The following is a 20,197-nucleotide window of genomic DNA, read 5'->3' as shown; positions in this document are numbered from 1 at the left end:
TGAAAAGCCATGACTATTGTAATACCCAGTGTTGCCGTCCAATGAAAGCCATGTTTCTCCAAATTTGGTGACATGGAATTTTTCAGACAAACTGAGGGATTACGTGTTCCTTTACAGACTGAGAAAATGTTCCTATTTCTGAGGCTAAATAATCCATTTAAAACTCCCAACGGATTAGCTGAAAAATGATTTGCCCAAAAAGCTGAAAACAAGGCTGCTTTTTGCACCAACTAACTAACTGTGGGTGATGAAGTTAAGACACCTGCAGTTTTGCTGTTCTGTTGTTAGAAAAGCTGACCAACAAACTGCCATTAAAACACATGACTTCCACGGGACAGCAAAGGTGGTCCCAATGTTGGTATCATTTGCCAAACCACTCCCTTCTTCAAAATCCCCTCAGCTAACAGCTGTATATCAGCATTTTTGTTTCCTATAACGCTGAACATCTTTATGGCATCGCATTAAGTGTCAACATTTGATGTACGCATCCTTTGAGTTTCAAAAATTACTTTCAAATAAGCTGTTATCATTATTCTGTTTCATATAGAGAGCAAATCATCACAGGTCATAAGGAACAGGCTTTGGAAATTCACCACACAGGGCCTTTATTTTGTTTCAGAGATGGCCTGTCCAATTGAAAGCTTTATCATGCATGCTAATGTTATCTCAGGTCCTGCACCTACTGCTAATGTGCTGCATTTGTAGGTATTTACTATTGTATATAACCCCCAGCGCACCTCATATCACCCTCCTCCTCCTCCTCCTCCTCATCTCCAGCTTTCTAACCCCCATCCTCCCTGCCCCTCCACCACCTGTACATCCATCAGAGCGCTGTCATGGTAGAGGGGCTTCAGTGCTCCTTCCTGATGCGGCCATCAAGGCCCTCCATCTAACACAAGCCGACACATCATAATAACAGTAAGAGGCCTTTCCTGTCCAGTGTCATGCTTGGAGAGATTAGTTCCCCTCCACAAAACCCAGGTAATTTGCTTTTGCTGAAACACATTTGTAGATCGTATTCTTTCAGGTTAACTAGTTCATGAGAGGAGATGAGACACTTGCTGCACAGTGTTTGCTTCTTGATGCCATTATTCCTCTCATCCGTTTTAAGTACAAACCAAATAGCTTTTCTTACATGTATATGGTGTGTGTGTGTGTGTGTGTGTGTGTGTGTGTGTGAGTATGTACAATACATGTGTGCATAGTCCTTTAGTAGGTGAAAGAATTCTGTCAGACTTCACATACCAGCATCTTATACTTGGGTTTATTGGCCCATGTTAAATCACACGCAGGAGAGAAGATGACCACTGCTGGGCAAGTCTGTAAAGCATACTGTAGTTGTTTTATAGCTGTCATTATTTTTCTACTGAAATATTAGGCGGGTGAGTTACAGACCGGTAAGGGTTTGAATATGTCACTGACTTAATGGGATATTAATCCATCCACAACCCTGATGTAGAGACTGCCAAATATCAATTTTGGCCTGGGTTTGGAAATAATTAAGCTTATACTATACTTTAAATATAATTTTCTGAGTAGCTGAGAGGAAAACAAAAAGTCTCTGAGCAGGAGTTAATTTCTGTAGGTCTATTTCATTCTTTATTAATCACAGAGGGATGCTCTAAATCCCCTCTGTGTATGAATGGGCCGTGCTCTGTGTCTTCTCACATTTGCTGCATGATCATATTTCATAAACACTGCATTTGAATTTTTATGTACAGAGTATGCAATATTCATGATAAACTGAATATGTAAATAGGTAACCGTTATTTATGAGTCCCTGCCAGACTCGTACTCTTAAGTATTACTTTGGATGATAAGATGGATAGACAAAAATGTTAGTTAGGGGAGAACTTGTGTGGCTGTGGAATGATTGATAATTAACAGCTTAATCTATACATGAGATTCCTCATGCTTCTCTCTCAGTTTGTTTCTTTCGCCCAAAGTTGAAAAAAATAAATGATAGTTCTGTTTGTTCATGCCTTTATTCCTCTCATCCACACATACATATATATTTTTGTAATTCTAAACAATGGGGAAAAAATCTGCTTTTAATCTCTCCAGTGAAAGGGAGACAATAAGCTGTGCTTTAATGCAGCTTGCTGACTTCTATTAGGATGTATAGTGCTGCTGCACAGAACTGAGAATATCTACAAATTTATTTGAATGAATCACCCAGGGAAGGGCCCAAAACTAGTCAAGTCTGTATCTTTTAGTCACACATTTAATCCTAATGCTACATTCCATTACATTTCCAGCCTGTAAGTGTCTTGGAATTACACATCCCATCCTGAAGGAGTCCTTTTTCTTATTGTTTAGAGAGTGGTTAGCATGCCGGGGATGCTCCAAATACGATTTTACATCCACTTATGGAAATCCATTGTTCCTTGAACATTTCCACATACAAACCAATATATGCTTTTCTAAGAGGTCTAAGACCTCAATTACATCAAAGGCAGTTTGTCCTGCTGCTGGGCTGCCTGCTGAAGGGCTTAAACAACTGTGTCAATGCTACCCCCTTGTGACCGCACTGCGGCAGAAGCATTTCCTAACAGCCATCTTTCACTGCAAGAAACACTGAGGGAACGGTCCACTTCAATAACACACAAAAAAAACAATCAACATGCAACATTTTAACTCGGATGAAATATCAAAAAGGACTAACGTAATTCAGACATTTTCACTTTTGTTACCGTTGCAATAATGTCCATTATTCTGCACAAGTATTTCTATGTAACACACCTTGATTACAATAGTGTCTGAGTGGTACGCCTTTTGTTTTTGAAGGGCAATTGTCTGACGTCTCCACTGTAGTTTGAACTAAGAAGCAGTGAATAATAAAGATTAAAGAAAGTCTGAGAGATTCTATTTGCACAATGGAATTGAAATGTGTCATCACAGCACCAACTGCATTTGTAGCTCCCACATCTCTTTCATTAAAACCAAAGATGTCTAGAAAGTTGCTATGCTGACGTGCAGACAGATGTGCATGTCAGAGGCATGAGAGGGAATATTTTGGAGGGCACTCCTCCTGCTGTCCTAGCCCCGGCAAGAGAAAAGAATGCAGTCTTTTATTGTATAGACTTGAAAAGAAATAATTAGACACACAGATATATAATTCTGCAAAGCTGCATGGCTCACTTGTCACATGTGGCAGAAAGAAAAAGGGGGCTGAGTTCTCTGAAGTGCAGTTTGCCATAGGCCGCCACTTTTATTTCCCAAGTTTGCTCCACCTTCAAAGCGCGGGCTTGGCAAGTTGGAGCGCATGGGTTTTTCTTTTTTGTTATTGTAATGGTGTCTCGGGAAGCAGAAAAAGGAAAGGTTTTTACAAATATTAGTCTTTTATTTGAAAATTGAGAAAATTAAAAACTGAAGTTTAATTAAAACTTGGGGAAATATCGCTTACAGTGTTCAATATATGTGCAATAGCTGCCTAAACCTGTTCCTAATGATAGACGTAGGGGAGAGTGGCTATGAAAACATCAAACAACACCAGCTTTTTTTTAAGAAATACAATAATCACATTAACCGTAATTACCTATCTATCAATTCTCTATAAGCCTACAAAACAAGATCCTCGTTGAGCATTTCTTAGAGGCTCTGTGACAGCAATTGAGATGACATTTTCCATCAACTTCACCAAAAAGGTGGAGGAAGCAGATCATCAATCAGAATGGATATGCCAATACTAATAAGCAGTGATGCCTAGCTTGGTTACAGATAAGTGATCCACGGGCAGACTTGGAAAAAAAAAGTCCCCGTTATTCCCATTCTGGAGATTTTACAGATTTACGTAAAATAAGATATAAACAGAAATCCACCAAATTTGAATGAAAACTACACACGACTGCAGAGATGCAGGTTGGGTCACATCACCTACAGTCTTCGTCCATAACTCACTGTGCTCCTATGAGCCGACGTCTACTGAGGCCATATCAGGGGGCTGCACTGTGTTGACATCTCACACAGCCCCCTAGGTTAGGCCATGTCAATCACAGAACATGTGATTGCAGGAGTCCCCGCCTGCCCTCTCATTGACACCTCCCATTGACTTTCCTTCCCGCAGATCAGTGAGCCTAAACCATTTCATTCAGGGTGACCCACCGCCGCCGCCCCACACACACACACTGGACAGGTTGATTTGTGCATTGCTGGCAGGCTTCAACACAGCTATGACTTTTATCCCGTTAAGTATGTATATTTCATCTGACTGTATGGTTCCATCTCTCATTAATAGTCCGTGCACAGTGGAAAGCATGGCTCCAAGCACCATGTATGTATGCCACCAAAACAATGTTCACTTCAAAAGAAGAGAAATAGTGTTTGAATTATTTTCTTCCCTGACCTTAGGTCCATGTATGTAAACATGTGACCTAATATCATGCTACAGCGATGTTATTTATGTCATATAATCATTTCAACTCCCTCAGGATGCAGTAGGCACACAAACATGACCAAAATACATATTTAGATTTATTTGTCTGCAACTGTCCAATAAAACATATCCTTTGCATTTCCATCTCTGGGCTTTTGTCCCAGTGGGAGTTGCTGGCTGAGAAATGTTGTGCTTTCAAGCTTCAGGGAACAGCGATGTGAGCAATGTTCAGGGTGAAAAAAAAAAAAGTGGTGCGCTGCCTAAGTGTTGTACTATAAAGAGAGAAGAAGTAGGTTTTCACATTCCAAAAGCCTCCGAGGGTTTTAGCTCTGCAGTGGAATGTGGGTGCAATCATCATACTCATCTCAGGAGAGACTATAGCGGGCTCTCAACCACTCACTCAATCTCTTTGTTTCATTTCCCTTTTATTCCTCTGTCGGTAGCATCGTTTTCCTGCCTCTTTAAGTTTGTCCATCTTCTAATGCTGCCCCTCACTAAAACGAACCATCTGAACGACATGTTTTCTATCAAGTGGGAAGCATTTTGAAATACCCAAATGAGCCTCGGTTGTGTCATTCCTGGTTGTGGAAATAAAATGTACAACTGTGTAATGAAACAAGTCGATTGTAAAAGCGGAATGAAATATTTTTATGATGTGCTTATGAAGAAAAACAGAATGTCTTGATGAAAGCTGTGCCCTTCGGTGCATTGTGGATTCCATCCTCATGCCATCCACACATGTTTTAGGGTGTTTGTGGCAAGAGAGGCATCCCCTCTGTGACCAGAGTCATAAATGAATTACTATAAAAAGGGTTACTCAAGGGCTGGATGGCTTTTACGTAATTGTGCGGTGGTGAAAGGGGTTAAGGGTCTTTCCATAAAATTTCAATAAATTGTGCATTTTCTCAATGACTTGTTGCCCCAGCGAACAGTGCAGTAAGAATACGAAGCTGAAAGAAATGGGGTGCAAATGCTGGCAGAGGCGATGTAATTTTGAAATTCTGAGCTGTTAAGAAGGTAGCAATGAGCTTTTATTGAATATGCATATTTCGGCTTATTTAAAGTGTCATTAGAGATCGTCTATATACGTGACATCTGTGTAAAAATTGACTGCTAAGTGCGCCTCGTATTCACAGAATGTTATGGGGCTAAATGAAATTCATGACCAGACGGCCAATCTCCCATGAGTAAATCAAAAGCCTTTCTTATTTAACACGTATAACACCAAGTTAACTGTGTTACAATATAATAAATTTGTAGCTTAAATTCGCTCATTTACCACAGAAAGCCAAACTAAAGTAAATTCACTCATGCGTTTCAAGCAGACCGGTGCTGGCACAGGCGAGCGGTAACAATGCACAACACAGCTCTGTGAAAACTGGGTTTAAAATACAAGTATTTCTTTAGAACCTTACATGATTAGCACTAAATTAGCATCAATCAAGGCTAAAGTTATTGTTAATTAAGAATTTAATGGTCACAAACTCAGTTAATCTCCTTGTGGGTGTGGTTTGATCAGATTTGATTGGCGGTGTCGCTTGATCATAACAAAACCTGAAAATGTCTCATGTTCAAGGGATCCTGTGGCCTTCGGAGCATTATAATGTTGATAGTACGTGCAAATGAACAATGCTTAACTTCCCTTCATGTTGCCACACTATTCTTCATGTTCTTTAAATAACTAACTCAACAATAAAATTATTATTATTTTACCATTAAGTTAGTTATCCTGTCAAACAACAGCCATAGAGCCCCCAAATATCAGGCAACACTGAGGAAAGTTAAACCTTGTTCATTTGTTCAAAGCCGGATGAAAGTTGGCAAAGTGTCTCTTTAAATAACTAAAACTACTGAATCTTTGGCTGAAAACTGTACGTTTATATAAGACCTTAACAATTGTATTAAGATTGAGAAAAGAGGCGTTCAGGGCCATTAAAGTAGTACATTTATATTGCTCAAATCAAAATACATGTCATTTTCTAAATTGATATTAAAACATCTAATCCTTCCTCTCTGAAATGGTTGGCAGCTGTTCTCTGGGTATCTCGAATATTGGTTTCTCCCACTTTCTGTAATTAGCAATGATCAAGAGGAATTATAAGCAGCAGTTAACAACATCGGACTCCTCAATGACCCTGATAGATGGTCAATTATACTGATCAGGTCGTGGCGTTTATTGGATTTAAAGTGGCAGTGATGGGCCCTTTTGCCCTAGTGTGGGTAATTATCACATTTATGCATGATGTAAGGCGACAGTGTAGAACGAGAAAGACTTGACTTAAATTTAATCATTTTCTTATCTATGTATTTATGCAAGAGTTAACAATGGATGGCTGCGAATGGAATAATGCGATGAGAGTGGGATTAGTGTGATATCCACGTACTGTATGGTCTCTGTACAGAACATGCCAAACGCAGACAACTTGTGCCAGAACTGGGAATGTCTTTTGTTCACTTTTTGGATAAATATATCTGTGTGATTCACTTCAGCGCGTCAAAGATGCACTTTTAAATTAAACTTTGAACTGTCCTAAACTCTGCTTTTTCTGTATTTCATTGCAACCTTCAGAGCAGAGCTACATTTTTAAAGAATGCTCAGACTAAAACATCTCATGGTCAACATCCTCGAGTTTTGCCAGCAAGGGAAATGTGTCAATAGAGAGCAGATGCTGTACACTGATCACAGTTGTCAATAATTTTTTCTCTTCCTTCCCATTATCCATTATTCTCTGCCTGTTCCACAGAAAAGGCATCTCGCCACTCTTGCTCTCACAGACAGCTTTCTGAATCCAGACACCTGAATATGATCAAGTGAAAAGCTGCTGCTCAGCTCCTCTGGTAAAGGAGGGAATACATCAGTGCCTTGTTTATTTACTTTTCCCACATGCCAGAAAAGGTCAGAGTCAGAGGATTATACTGCATGGACCAAGTAGAACTCAATAAAAGCCCAGCAATGAAAACAATATCATCCATATTTTAAACAGCTGGCACCAAACAGAGGGAGCCTTACACTAGGGTGCCAATTATTCTACTTCTCAGGGTTTTTGCAGCACACCACAGTAGCTCAGGTGTACCTACCAAATAAAACCATCATTCCATATAGTTTGTGGAAGATCTGAGACAGGCAACTAAATATTGTAGCTATCACTTACCTCTGGCTGTATTTTAATCATGAAGCACATAAGCTAATGCTTAATGCGGAGGGGGAAATGCAGATTTACTGGTGTTTAAATGCAGATGTTTTTCAGGCAGAGAGTGTGGTTGTTTTCATAGTCTGGGTTTGTTTTCCCTCCATGGACTTATTAAAGTCAGTGCAGCACAGTCTGTGCTCTATAATCCTGATGTATTATTAATCATGTCTTCCCGTGCAACTCCAAAAAACTTCCCTTTCTGATTTTTTAACGTGAAAGTGCACTAAATTTGAAACGGAGCCAGGTCCGGGGTGACAGGATGCTTTATTTTCCTTCTGTTACAGAATCCAAAGCAAGTAAACACAATGGCAGCATTGTTTGCTGTTGGAGGTGGTTTTGGCCTCAGCGTATGCCGTGTCCATGTACAGTATAACATGTGCATGGAGCGTGGTGTTTCCAGCATATACTCATGTAAGTTCACAAGTGCTGTCATGCTATAGAGATAGCTGTTGACAGCTTAGAGAATATAGTGCATAAACATGAAATTTCATAGCTGATCCTTCTGGTTGTGTCAAGATTTTCCAGTATTGTATCAAATTGTCATGTAAACAAAAGTTTACTTCTAATAACTTTGCCCTTCATCGATTCAGAGGACTAATGACATGTTTCATTCATATCTTGTCGAATGTTGAAGCTAAAAACCAATATTTTCCTCTTACAATACCCTAAAGCATACATCCACCAATGAAAGATGAAAGAAATCAAGTTAGTTTGAAGCTTCAAGCTTTGTCAAAATAAAGAAAGAGAGCAATTCCTTTTGAATTGAATCGATCAAAAATAGATTTTTATAACACAGTCTGTCTCGCTGACTTTTGATTTCTTTTTCTTTGTGACTACCTCACAAATGACACAAATGTCAAACATGTTTCTTTGATCTGAGTAATATTGTGTCATCCTTTGTCATAGTTTAGTTAACATTTTAAGAGAAAGTTTTAACTTGTGCATAACTTAGTGAATATGAATGTATATGAGATGTAGCATGCGGCGTGATCAGTAATCCCAAAATACATGTACAGTATATTCGCATATACCGCCCTGCCACCATGGCAGGTGCTCATGGCATTTTTTTCTCCTTTTTTTGCCTCGCTTGGGTAAGATGATAATCCAAGCCTAGTCCACTGACAGACTGCAACATGATTCACTTGGACAGTGACTGACTGCACATCCAATTTGTTTCAACTCTGGAGCAGCAGCTTATTATCTGAAATGCATGAGATGTCTGTGCATGAGAGGCGTGATCAGCTGGGGCATGCGCCGGGGCTGCTGGGAAAGTAATCAATAAGGGATTGTCTCTTGTAGTTTAGGTCGACACATTATGACAGAGCTGAAAATTAAACAGGCAGATATTAATAATAATGGAAATCAGAGGCTCATGGGTAAGATCGGGGGGAGGGGTGAAACTCAAAATATGTATCATGTTCGTCAACGGGTGTATGCGTGCGGGGGGGTGGGGGGGGTGGAGGGTGAATATACTTTCTATTTTTTGTGAAATATCGAACATGGATACACCAGTGACAGCTTGGTGTGTGTGATGTATATTACAAGCTTCCCTTTTTCCAACTTATTAGAAACATTCACTCATCACAATCTTTTTAAAAAAAAAAAAACATATGTGCTGGTTTTGTGGTGTTTTAGGTCACAAACTTTTTGGAAGATGTTGAAAGCTCCTCGCAGCTTTTCCTGCGTAACTGATCAATAAAACTTAATTAAAGATTCATACGCATGATAAGCAACAGCTGACAAGACACAAGAGAAATCAGATGAACTCAATCTGACTGTCGTGCATGCATAACTTATCATTTAATGTGAACTAAATTAGCTTTATTTTCCGTTTGTCCACTAAATGTGCACTTTTAGTGAGAAATTATTGGTACGTCGCACATGCAGCAAGCATTCACACATGGTTCAAAGCTTAAGATGACGGAGAGAAAAAAAACAAAAAGGAACGTCGTAGCATGATATAGGAGTCATTGGCAGCAAGACACACACAGAGAGACACAGAGAAAGCTAAAGAGAGATTCCCCTGCCTTGTCAATTAGCTGTGCCAATCGGTTTCTATTGTTTGAGCAACTAACGCGCCATTCAGGGCGGGGGCGGGGTGAAGCGGAGGAGTTAACAAACTGCATTACAGGCCATTACAGATGCAGTGTCATTGATTATTTATACCCTTATAAAATGCCTGGCTCCCTGGTGGACCAGGCTTGCTTGGCCAGCTCTGATAAAATGTTCCCTCTAAATCACCACACCAGGGCAAACAACACATTCAAATACATAAGAGGGCTGAGTGACAAAGTCCTGCGTGCATAATAGATGTGAAGATCGCTGCATCAAGAAGAAGATATAAAGACACTGTTGTGAGATCATTACATCTTATTGAACTAATAACTCTTTTGTGCTTTGTGTGTGTGTGTGTGTGTGGGGGGGGGGGGGGGGGGGGGGGTCTTGTTTTTTGACACATATCTGATACTGCATGTGTGATTTGATTCATTTTAGATGGAAGAAGCTCCTTCTTGTAAGAAAAATTGGACAGTAGATCACATCCCTCCTGGAGATTTGTTCTCCGTGGATATTTTGCATTAGTTAGCGGGGGAGCAGATGGCTGCTAGCAGCCGAGCTCACGCTCAGCACTTTTTTGAACTTTCATGTTGTAGGTGTCTGCACTGGAGCAGGACCTTCTCCAACCAGTCACCTCACCATGGGAATATTCCCTCTCCGATATTAATGGTTGCCCTTGCCGAGCCGACCACCTCAGCATAAAGCCCACTGGGACGCAGAATAGCAAATGGCACACATCTCAAAGCCTCGCTTCTTAATGACACTACACTGACATTGTGGCGCCTTCAAAAACTCCCTCAATAACATATATCAACCGCTTAGTCAACTAAAACACCCGTGTAGTAATTTGACACGCTGCCCTCTAAATATTTGTTATTAGTAAGATGTATTGCTGCTCATGAAATGCATCCTTTATCATACAGGTTAAAGGTGCAAATGCCAGATGTCCCTTAACACAACGAGAAGAAAAATATGCAAGAAACACACAGCATGTCTAGATAGTGACAAACGCATGCCAAAGGAATTGCAAAGAGGTAAAGTAAGTCCATATTGGACACAGTTCCCAGAGCACGGAAAGTATGAAAGAGAGGACAACATCTTGTATCATCTATCTTCCTTAAATGCTGAAGCCGTGACAAAGTGGATGGAGAAATTATGATAAATGATAAGACGTATTTAGTCAATATCTGTAATTCTCTTTCTTCACTCAGCTGTGTTTTTATCCTCACGTTGTTTAGTTGAAAAGACACCCGTTCATTTAAATAGCACTTTGAAGGCCAGATTGCGATCAAATTGAAATGGGCACTGTACATGTTAATATCAATATCTCCACCTGGGAGATAGATTGTCACAGTGGCTTTTTGTGAATTCATATCTTATTTACTCAGTGAGGGAGGTATATCTGGCTGCTACATACCGTGTTTCTTCCTCAAAAACACAAATGTTGACCACTGGCATCTGCACTCTTCTTAGGCTTTCTGTTGGGAACATTTGACCACGTCACGACCGCAGTTTGAGAATGAGAAAACCTCTGCCATTTAGTTCAAATAAAAGGAAAAACTGTACTGCACGTACACTGACCAACTGACACAGAGAAACAATGTTAGCACACAAAAGGGTCCAGTGGGTTTGGGTTAATCTCATTAAATAATCTTAAATAACACATCATCCCAAAGGGGTTACGGATCAGATATGTCTATGTCTGTCCATCTGTGACATGACGCATCCTAAAGAAACTATTTCTACCTGCAATTTCACAACTGAGTACGTAATTGAAAGGAGTAATTTCAGGCATCCACAGCTCCAGAAGTGAGAGACACATCTGTATCTTTTGGAGCGCTCTCTGAGTTTAATTGTCTGAGCAATTAATGAGAGCTTACTTTAAACAACAAATCTCCCAGACGTGTCCCAAGGACCATTGTGTGAAAATAAAATACTGTTGCCTGCACTACAAAGACTGAAGAGACACGTTAGACGTTTGCAAGATCCTGTAAATTCATTCAACAGTTTAAATCTATTCACTTTTGGATTGTAGGTCATTTTTTCATTATTATTTTATCCTTTATTAACCAGAACAGTTCCAATGAGACTAACAATCTCTTTTATAAGAACACCTTCACGACACAGTGGGGATTACATTGCTGAGGTATGTAAAGTGAAGTTAAATGATGTGCACTAGTACAGCTGGGAAGGATTTCAGGTTTCAAATTTCAGGTGAATTGCAGCAGTTCAGCCTTGGATTTCTGCCCTTTTATTTTCACCTGTGCTTCCCCTGCTATGAATTCAGCTGGAGTTACTGTTGTAACGTCGGTGACCACTGGTGTACGGATGCCGAATCGTGGCCCCATCCGGCCAGAGGGCGAGCAGTGGTGCTCCGAGCCGGCAATGAACTGAGTGAGATGTGTGTCAGCATGAGCAGCCCTGGGAACTGAGAACATGACAGGAAGATGAGTGAAAAGTTTCATGCAACACAACGCAGCATCCCCTCCGAGGAGGAAGACGTGTTTGTGGCTCATAATGTGCAACGTCTTGTTACCCTGCACACACACTCCCACGTCTAACCCAACTACTCAGAATCCATAAAGAATTTCAATTTCCAACACGAGATACCTGAGAAACATGTAATTACAAGACTGGCGGATGATTGAAAGGTGTAGTAATGGACTGAATGGTGACACTGTGAAACACCTTGTTACAAAGTGTTTCCTGGATGCCATCAGTCACGCAGCAGCAGAGAAATACTGCAGCAACAGGTAGCTGACTGTATGTCAGTGGATCCCAACCTCTCCGTGTGCGTTCACACACAAAGTGAGAGAATCCAAAGGGAAAGAACGAGGACAGGGACGAGAGCAGACGAAGACGAAGGGATCATACTGCCCAAAAATGTTTGCAGAGTCGATATTGAACACTGTTGTTCAGGTTACTATTTATCTCATGCCAGCCAAGTTGGCACGCACATCTGGCGCTGGGTACTTAGTGCAATTATTTATGATTTCCTCCAAGATTTAAAAGCTCTTCGCCCGGCCTTGTAATGCAGTAACTGATTGCACTGCTAATGTAATTAAGGGGAGATTATGATGTCCACGTGGCACACCAGATGGTGGCATTCACAGCGATGGGGGAAGGCACAACTGGCACACCACTGCACAAGGGCAGTGAGGCGCAGTCAGTCGGAGCAGTCCAGACTCCCCACCAGACGGAGGAAAGTATATGTGTGTATGCATGTGTGTGTGTGTGTGTGTACTGTGTGCATGGATGCATGTAAGTGTATGGGTGTGTGTTTGATGATAAGTTGAGCGATAACATGTAAGCTGGTAAGAGATGAGCGAATGTAAAATACTACCAAATAAATTACTCAGGCTAGACTGATGGTCTCTAGGTGCACGACATGAGCATACACCCTCAAAAATGCAGCATGTAGGTCAAATAAAGACCCGCTGTTTGAGCTGGGAAAGTTATATATTGGCTGCATGAATTTTAAGAAGTCTCCTCTTTTTTGGACGTGATTTACTAGAATGTAAAGAATAGCAAAATGAATCTGACAGTTCCTACATTTTCAACTTGTGCAATTCAGTGCATTAGCCAGGAAAACAGATGGCATAAATGGAAAATTAAATCATATTTGGCAAAGCTATCGTGTTTCAGTAGATTTTTCAGCCAAGGCAACAATGAGACTGGACCAAACTGACCTTTAATTAGACAAAAAACATGATATTATAGAGCCCCGCAAGGCTGTACCCTATGGGGGCACTAAGGGTAGGCTTCTTAAAGCTTGTTATTATAAGCTATTCAGGAGACACAGGGATTTTTTATGTGTAGACAGAAAAGAGTGGAGGAGGGGGGTGAGGGTCATATATGAAATGAGACCTGCAGATTTCTACAAAGCCCATAATGGGTTCATTCGGGTGACGGGGACATTGGGGCGCAGTAGATTTCCCAAGTTGAGATAGGGATATTATTACACTCGGGGTGGCAACACAGAAATCTCCATCTCCAGTCCCCAGACTAGTGTCAGCAAATTACAAAACACAGTGAATGACCTTTACACATGAAAAGAAAACCTTTGCTGTTTTTTATCACTTGGGTTCAAAGTCGTTCACTGCGGTATAATTTTGGTCCAGGGGCTCCTCTGTCATCCACTGATTACCGCTCACAACTACAACATTGTTAAGACTTAGCAGAATATGCATATGATATTTGGTACAAGACAGGATGATCCAGTGCTTATGGGGTGGACTTTAACTGAGATGTGTCATAAAGTGTACATGAAACAAAGCGTGAAGAAAGAAATCACAGTTTTAATGAACCTTTTCAAAATGCCAGCTGTAATACTATGCATCCTACACTGGCTGCTCCCCCACAGAAATCTGCCACAGCCATCATTCATCTTACCCCACAATCCTCAGCATGCGATGTGCCGCACATTAAAACACTGTAATAGCTGATGGCTTTCACAGTTAGCATGTGATGCTGATACCTCCCGACTCTTGACGAGAGTTTCATCACCTATTCCATAATTAGACCATTACTTTAGCAGGTGTACTTCTTCTCAGTTGGAGCATGTGTTGTTGTTTTTTTTCTTTTTCTTTTTCTTTTTCCAGTGACACCTGAGATTTTATCTTTTCAACTTCAGCACTGCCACAAATTCTACATAAAAAAATAGCATATCTGTTTCACTAGGTTGTCAACACCTAGATGCGGGAGCATGTGTAGGATTGTCTATGTGTGTGTGAGGTGGGTGTAGGGTGACGATGGGGGTGTTACAGTAGCTGACAAAGTAAGGCTGTTGTAACGAGAAAATCCTTTTCCAAATTTCCCTGCTACAATTATTTATCACTAATATAGATGATCTTTGCTGATATGGACACACATCAAGCTACAGACATGCCGCTGTAGAAGGCCATATGATCGAGGAGGTTAGAGTCTTTCATTCTTGTTCTATTGAGTATATATCATCATTCTCAGTTTTCATGACTAACTCCATCTCTTGCTTGATGACATACTGTAAACATAAAGGCTGAGAATTTCAGTTATTTGTTACAAATAACAGCAAAAATGAGAGAGCCCGTAGTTTAAACATGCTCTCATTTAGCTTTGTTAACTTAAGAACTGCACTTTTACAAATTGGAGAACGTGACTTCTCCTTAAAGGAAGAGTTCCACATTTTGAGAGATAAGCCTGCACATTTTCTTGCTGCGAATTAGATGAGAAGATTAATACCACTCTCATGTCTGTACAGTAAACACCGCCAGCAGCTGGTTAGCTTAGCTCAGCATAAAAACAGTATAACAGGAGGAAACAGCATGACTGGCTCTGTCCAGAAGCGTTCACTAATTAACCTTTTTGTTAATTAATATATTGATTATTTCTGACAAAAAAAACGTTGTCACTGAGAAGTTAGTGCACCCAGCCTAGAAATAGGAGAAATGAGTCCCAAAGTGAATTGCCATTTTTGTACTTCCAGTTCCTTTGTCTCAAAGTCAGTGGCTTTTTTTTTTTTCGCGATCTTGCAAATTATACTAACTCTGACTTTAAGATTCATCAATTTATAGTATTTTACAATCTTTATTTTCCAAATTGTGGTATCTTAGTGGTGGTGACATCACACTACGGTGGTGTGGTTTGTTTCTAGCCTAAAGGTAGTTTTTTTACTTCTGGCAATTGAATTTACGCTTCAAAAATCATCAAAAGTGATTATTCCGCTGAAAAATATGCAGAAATATCATAAACTTCTGTTTGCCACAGAGCTTATTTTCTGACAAAACCCAAAAAGGAAAATTCTCATTGGCATTTGTCAATTGAACAAGCTAAGTATTACCTTGTTACCTTCGGACAGAGCCAGGATTGGTGTTGGTAGTCTCTGTGCTAAGCTAAGCTAACCAGCGGTAGTAGTTTCATATCTAGGTACAGATATAAGAAAGCTGCTTTTATGCAGACAGCAGGGCAGGAAAAGCAGACGGTGCAATAGTTGCCTATTTTCAAAATTAAAGTTAGAAACTAACTGAACACAGCAAACGCAGACAAGAGTTTGCCTGTTTAATTAACATCCACTGAATGTCTGCCCATAACTATAACTCTATCGTTATAAAAATGGAGGAGAAAAAAAAAGAAAAACTGGGAAACTGATCACATCATGTGCAGCCATGTAGGCCCATAATTTCACAGTGTGTGGCCCCAATGAAGACACCATACTGGCATATGGCACCATGTCACATAAAAGAGCAACAAGTCTTTGATTTGAATAAATTAGGATAATAGTTGCACAATGAGATAATTTATTTGATTGGTATGATGGGGGTAGAAATAATAAACTTGGCAATGGGAAAGCATCTGTCGCCCCTTGGTGTTTTGGACAGTCTACAAAGAGGCTTTCAAGTTTTGTACTCTGGGAGATGTACATCCTAATGTTACAGCTAAGCTAATGCATTGCTCTTTATCTTACTTTTATCTGATTACAGTAATGACATGTGATGATTAGAGAGACAAGCAACTGTCAGAAGGCGTGACCCGTAGATGCATCCATGTAATGATAGTCGTTTAGTGAAGCACAACCTTAATTTAGTTACCATCGCCAAATTGGATCTCGAAACTTATTGCAAAGAAATACACCCACGAGTCAATGGGGCATTGTTGGCCCCTATTCTCTTTGTATACATAATTCACACTAACAAAGCAAATTGGCACATTTAACATTCATATAGCTTTCTGATGGCGCTTTCATAAGATGTTCAGATCTTTTGAATTACATGAAAATGAAACCAGAGCCTTTCAGAGCTGCTTTCATTGACTCAGCAGCATTTTTTATGAGCAACTCATGACAGCTGCATATTGATAAACTTCTTTTTTTTTTTTCACCCTCAGTTAGGATCATATTTTTTTCCAAAAGGGATAATTAATATGGCAGTTTACAAGAATGCAGACAACTATCCATCCCTCCATTATCTATTTATATTATCATTATCTACAGACAACTAACACAGAACAAATAAATGACTTTTATTTATTTATTTACCTATTTATTTACTTATTTATTCACAAAAAAAGAACATAAGACCGGTAGTAATGCTTTTTGGTTAATTATTTATTATCATGTCATCAGTGGTACCCGGAAGTATTAACTTCCTGCGGGGCGGCGCTGGGGGATGAAGTCCAAAGTTGAAAAGGTGACAACACGCTGGAGACCGAGACGTTTCGACCAGGTAAACAAAACCCAAAGGAGGACTATTGTGGATTTTAGTGACCCTTTCTAAGGGCTCAGGTAATTTCAGGTGGGCCCACAGTAATTACAGGTCGGCGGGTCTCAGCAACATACATTTTCATAAACCACATTGTTGCAGTGAGGCCTCATGTCGACCCCTGGGACACAGGTAAGCTAGTCTCTAGTTTACAGGTGAACAAGAGGCTTTCTGGCGATAAATAATGGAAGATATTGTTTGAAATATAATACAGAAGGTTAACTTTAATGGTGTAGGTCGCCACACTAAGCTAAGGTCCATTAAATCTGGAGTAACGTTAAGCTAGTTATAAATGAGGAACTTCCTGTTTATTTATAACGTTATTAGTCGCCATGTTTGTAGTTCCTCCTATTGACTGTATCATTAATTAGCCCAAACCTGGAATAATATTCACATCCATGTAGGTGTTAGCTAGCTGTCTATACATTAACCTTGTGACAATTCTTACAAATGTTCATGTTAACTTTTTCTCTTTCAGCAACTTGCATTAACTTATTGTCATAGCTGACTAACTCATGATTAAACAAGCCTCACAGTTACTATCATAGCAAAGGCCAAATACCTGACACAATATTATCATCACCTGTACTGCCTCGTGGTTACAGAGACTTAACTCCATGTTTAGCATCAGCATAAATAAATATATATATATCACACTATTCATGTTTAAATACCACAACACAGTGATATTTTCTTTGGGAGTTGGAAATAAGTTTAGATGGATTTTTCTTTGGTTGGTCTGGATGAGTCTCGAAGCCTTGATGTTGTGCTAGAAAAACAAAAGCTCATTTTGAACAAATTAATGTTACAAAGAGATCCCTCATTCTATTAGCTAATTTGCTATCCTGTTTCATTTGAATAAGTACGGCTATCTGACATTTGTTAAAGAGACAGCTGTTTCTGGAGTAAAACCCCTAATTTGATCAGCTTAATTGCAATAGATTTCGTAAACATCAAGATTGAATGCAGCAACTTTGTCAGTTAGTACAAGAATGCTTTAAACCTAATCTAATGAAATTGCGTAAGGGAACCATTGCGAAGCCACTTACCCTGTAAAAGGCTTGCATACCCATTAGGGGGAAAATTCCCTTAGACAGGAATAGATAGCAATTGATTGGGACTTCCTTGAAAATATGTGATCAGTCCCCCTAATTTGTGATTTGGTGAAGTCATGGGGTGGTCTCCAAAAGCCGTTTTGTCATTGGTCTCACTTGACATTTGATGCTTAATTAGGTGGCCACTTTTTCTTCTAGATCCTAATAAGCCTTGTAAGAAGTCAATAATGTGGTCGTTTTAGCCAAGGAAAACCTTGGCCGATCTCAAAGTAATGAGCCAGAGGGGTGCAATACTCTTTTTATTTCACTCACTATCTGCATGTTGCTATTTATCCAAAGTTTTCAGATTTGAAATAAAAAGTAGGTATGTGTTTACTCCAGTTTCTCAACATTTACATGCATTGAATTGCATGATGTGTCTTAAGTTTGTCTTCAGAACGTAGCAAACTGTGTTTTCTCTGGTAAAAGGCCAAAAGTGTGCTGAGGCTCCTCTGTTCTGTTACTCTAAGGCAGCTTTGACATGTCTGAAGTGAGCAACCAGCTTCCTGCGGAGCCCATCTCTGCAGTTGGAGTAGTCACTTCACTCCACAAGGCCCCTGACTGCTACTACGCTGTGAGTATTCATTTTGAACTAGGGGACTATTTATCTTGAAACACAGTTTGGTTCAAAAAGCTCGGATTAAACCTTTAAAGTTATCTTTCATCTCATTTACTGTGAAAGCCACAGATGAAATAAAACATGGGGGAAATAATTATTTATTTACTCTTGTGAGACTTTAAAATGTTTTCCCAGCATTATTCCAGGGTCAAAATGTATTTGATTGAATGTTTAATCTGAAATCTATTCATTTTACTTTGGTAATTTTATTGTTTTTGCTCTCTGCTGTTGGTTGTACATGTAACTTACAGCCAGGATGTTGGCAGCCTTCCAAGGTGTTTTTGTCAGAGCTGTTAGATGACTTATTCATAAAGTTTGCTTTGATGATTAGAAGGATTCCCTCCCTGACATTGTTATTGGTTGCCATCAGTAGTGCAGACACACCAGAGGCAAAGGTTTAATGATGTTTGGTTGATGCCCACCCGAGTCATTTAAGTTTACCCCCATGTTTCCCATGTATTCAAGTACCGCAACAACTTCAACAACAATAGGGACGTGTAAGGATGCAGTGCAGGATTGACTGGTTTATGTCAACCCTTCTTGGTTGTGAAAGAGTTGGGGAGGGTTGAAAAGCGAAGGTTGCGTGTGAGTTACACAAAGCACAAAGCAAGCTCAAGGGCAGATCTCTCTTCCCCTCTCCCTCTTCCTATTCAGACTTCTTCTTCGTCTTGCTTTCACCCTACGCCCTCAAACCCTCCCTGTTCCCCCAGTTTTTATCTCTTCCTGCTCCACCCCACACACCCAGCTTGTTCTAATCCCTGGCAGATGATGGTGGGTTGGCATCAGAACAGAGCCACTGGCAGGGAAACTGCGTACATACCACACGGTAGTGACAAACAGAGAGAAACCCCATCAGACTTCCTCCTCTGCTGCTCCACTGCTCCAGTACATTTCAGTTGATGTGCAAATATGTGCATGTTCTGTAGGGCTGAGCTAGTCACTGGCTGTTCATGACATTGGTTTATCTCTGTAATGGATGCTCAGTAGATTGTAAATACTTTTTTCTGAACCCACAGGCAGCACAGCAGCGGCTTGATGTTTGGAAATACTTGAGACGAAAGATAATGAAACTGTAGTCGTATTACTGAACATCAAGAAACTGGATTTTGAACAATTTCAACAAATTTGTTAAATAGACTAACAAAATTGGCTTATTATTGTGATTAATTCATTCATTCATTCAGTTATTCAGTCATTCAGTTATTCAGTCATCTCCAGCCATGCTAGCAGCATGGCTCTTGGCATGTTAATGTTGGCCACTGTTGTCCAGACCGAAATAGGAATATCTTAGCAACTTTATACGAAATGTATCCCCTGACTTCTCCCCTGGTGCCACCATTAGGTTGATTTTTTTGGTGTAATGTATCAGAAATCGTTGGCTTGGTTGCCATGAAGGTTGGTACATACGCTCATCGTGCACTGAAGATAAATCCTAATGAATGAATCCTAATACCTGTAAACCTAATGACATTCCCATCAGCCTCAGCGGTCCTTTTGAATACAGTGAACATGGTACATTTGCTAAACGTCAGCAATTAAACATCGCCATTCTGAACATGTTAGCATGCAGCTCAAAGCACGTCCCACAGAGCCGTTAGCATGGTCGTAGAGCTGTAGTCTTATGTGAT

General features: G+C 40.1%; 1 protein-coding gene across 3 annotated transcripts in view; it reads left to right on the top strand.

Annotated features, from left to right (window-relative positions):
- Nucleotides 1-16,749: 16,749 nt before the first annotated feature.
- The window catches only part of mvb12bb (multivesicular body subunit 12Bb), a 32,878-nt gene continuing 29,430 nt past the window's right edge, over nt 16,750-20,197 (top strand). For 2 of the 3 annotated variants that reach the window (XM_070834013.1, XM_070834010.1), the window contains exons 1-2: nt 16,750-16,820; nt 18,421-18,524. In XM_070834013.1, the coding sequence (XP_070690114.1) occupies nt 18,432-18,524 (93 nt within the window). In that variant the 5' untranslated portion in view covers nt 16,750-16,820; nt 18,421-18,431. The remainder of the gene's footprint in view (nt 16,821-18,420; nt 18,525-20,197) is intronic. The other variant, XM_070834011.1, reaches the window with a different exon arrangement.

The sequence above is a fragment of the Pempheris klunzingeri genome, chromosome 7 (assembly GCF_042242105.1).
Source record: "Pempheris klunzingeri isolate RE-2024b chromosome 7, fPemKlu1.hap1, whole genome shotgun sequence".
Lineage (NCBI taxonomy): Eukaryota > Metazoa > Chordata > Actinopteri > Acropomatiformes > Pempheridae > Pempheris > Pempheris klunzingeri.
Note: the sequence above shows the minus strand (reverse complement) of the source record. Positions and strands in the feature narration are given on the sequence as shown.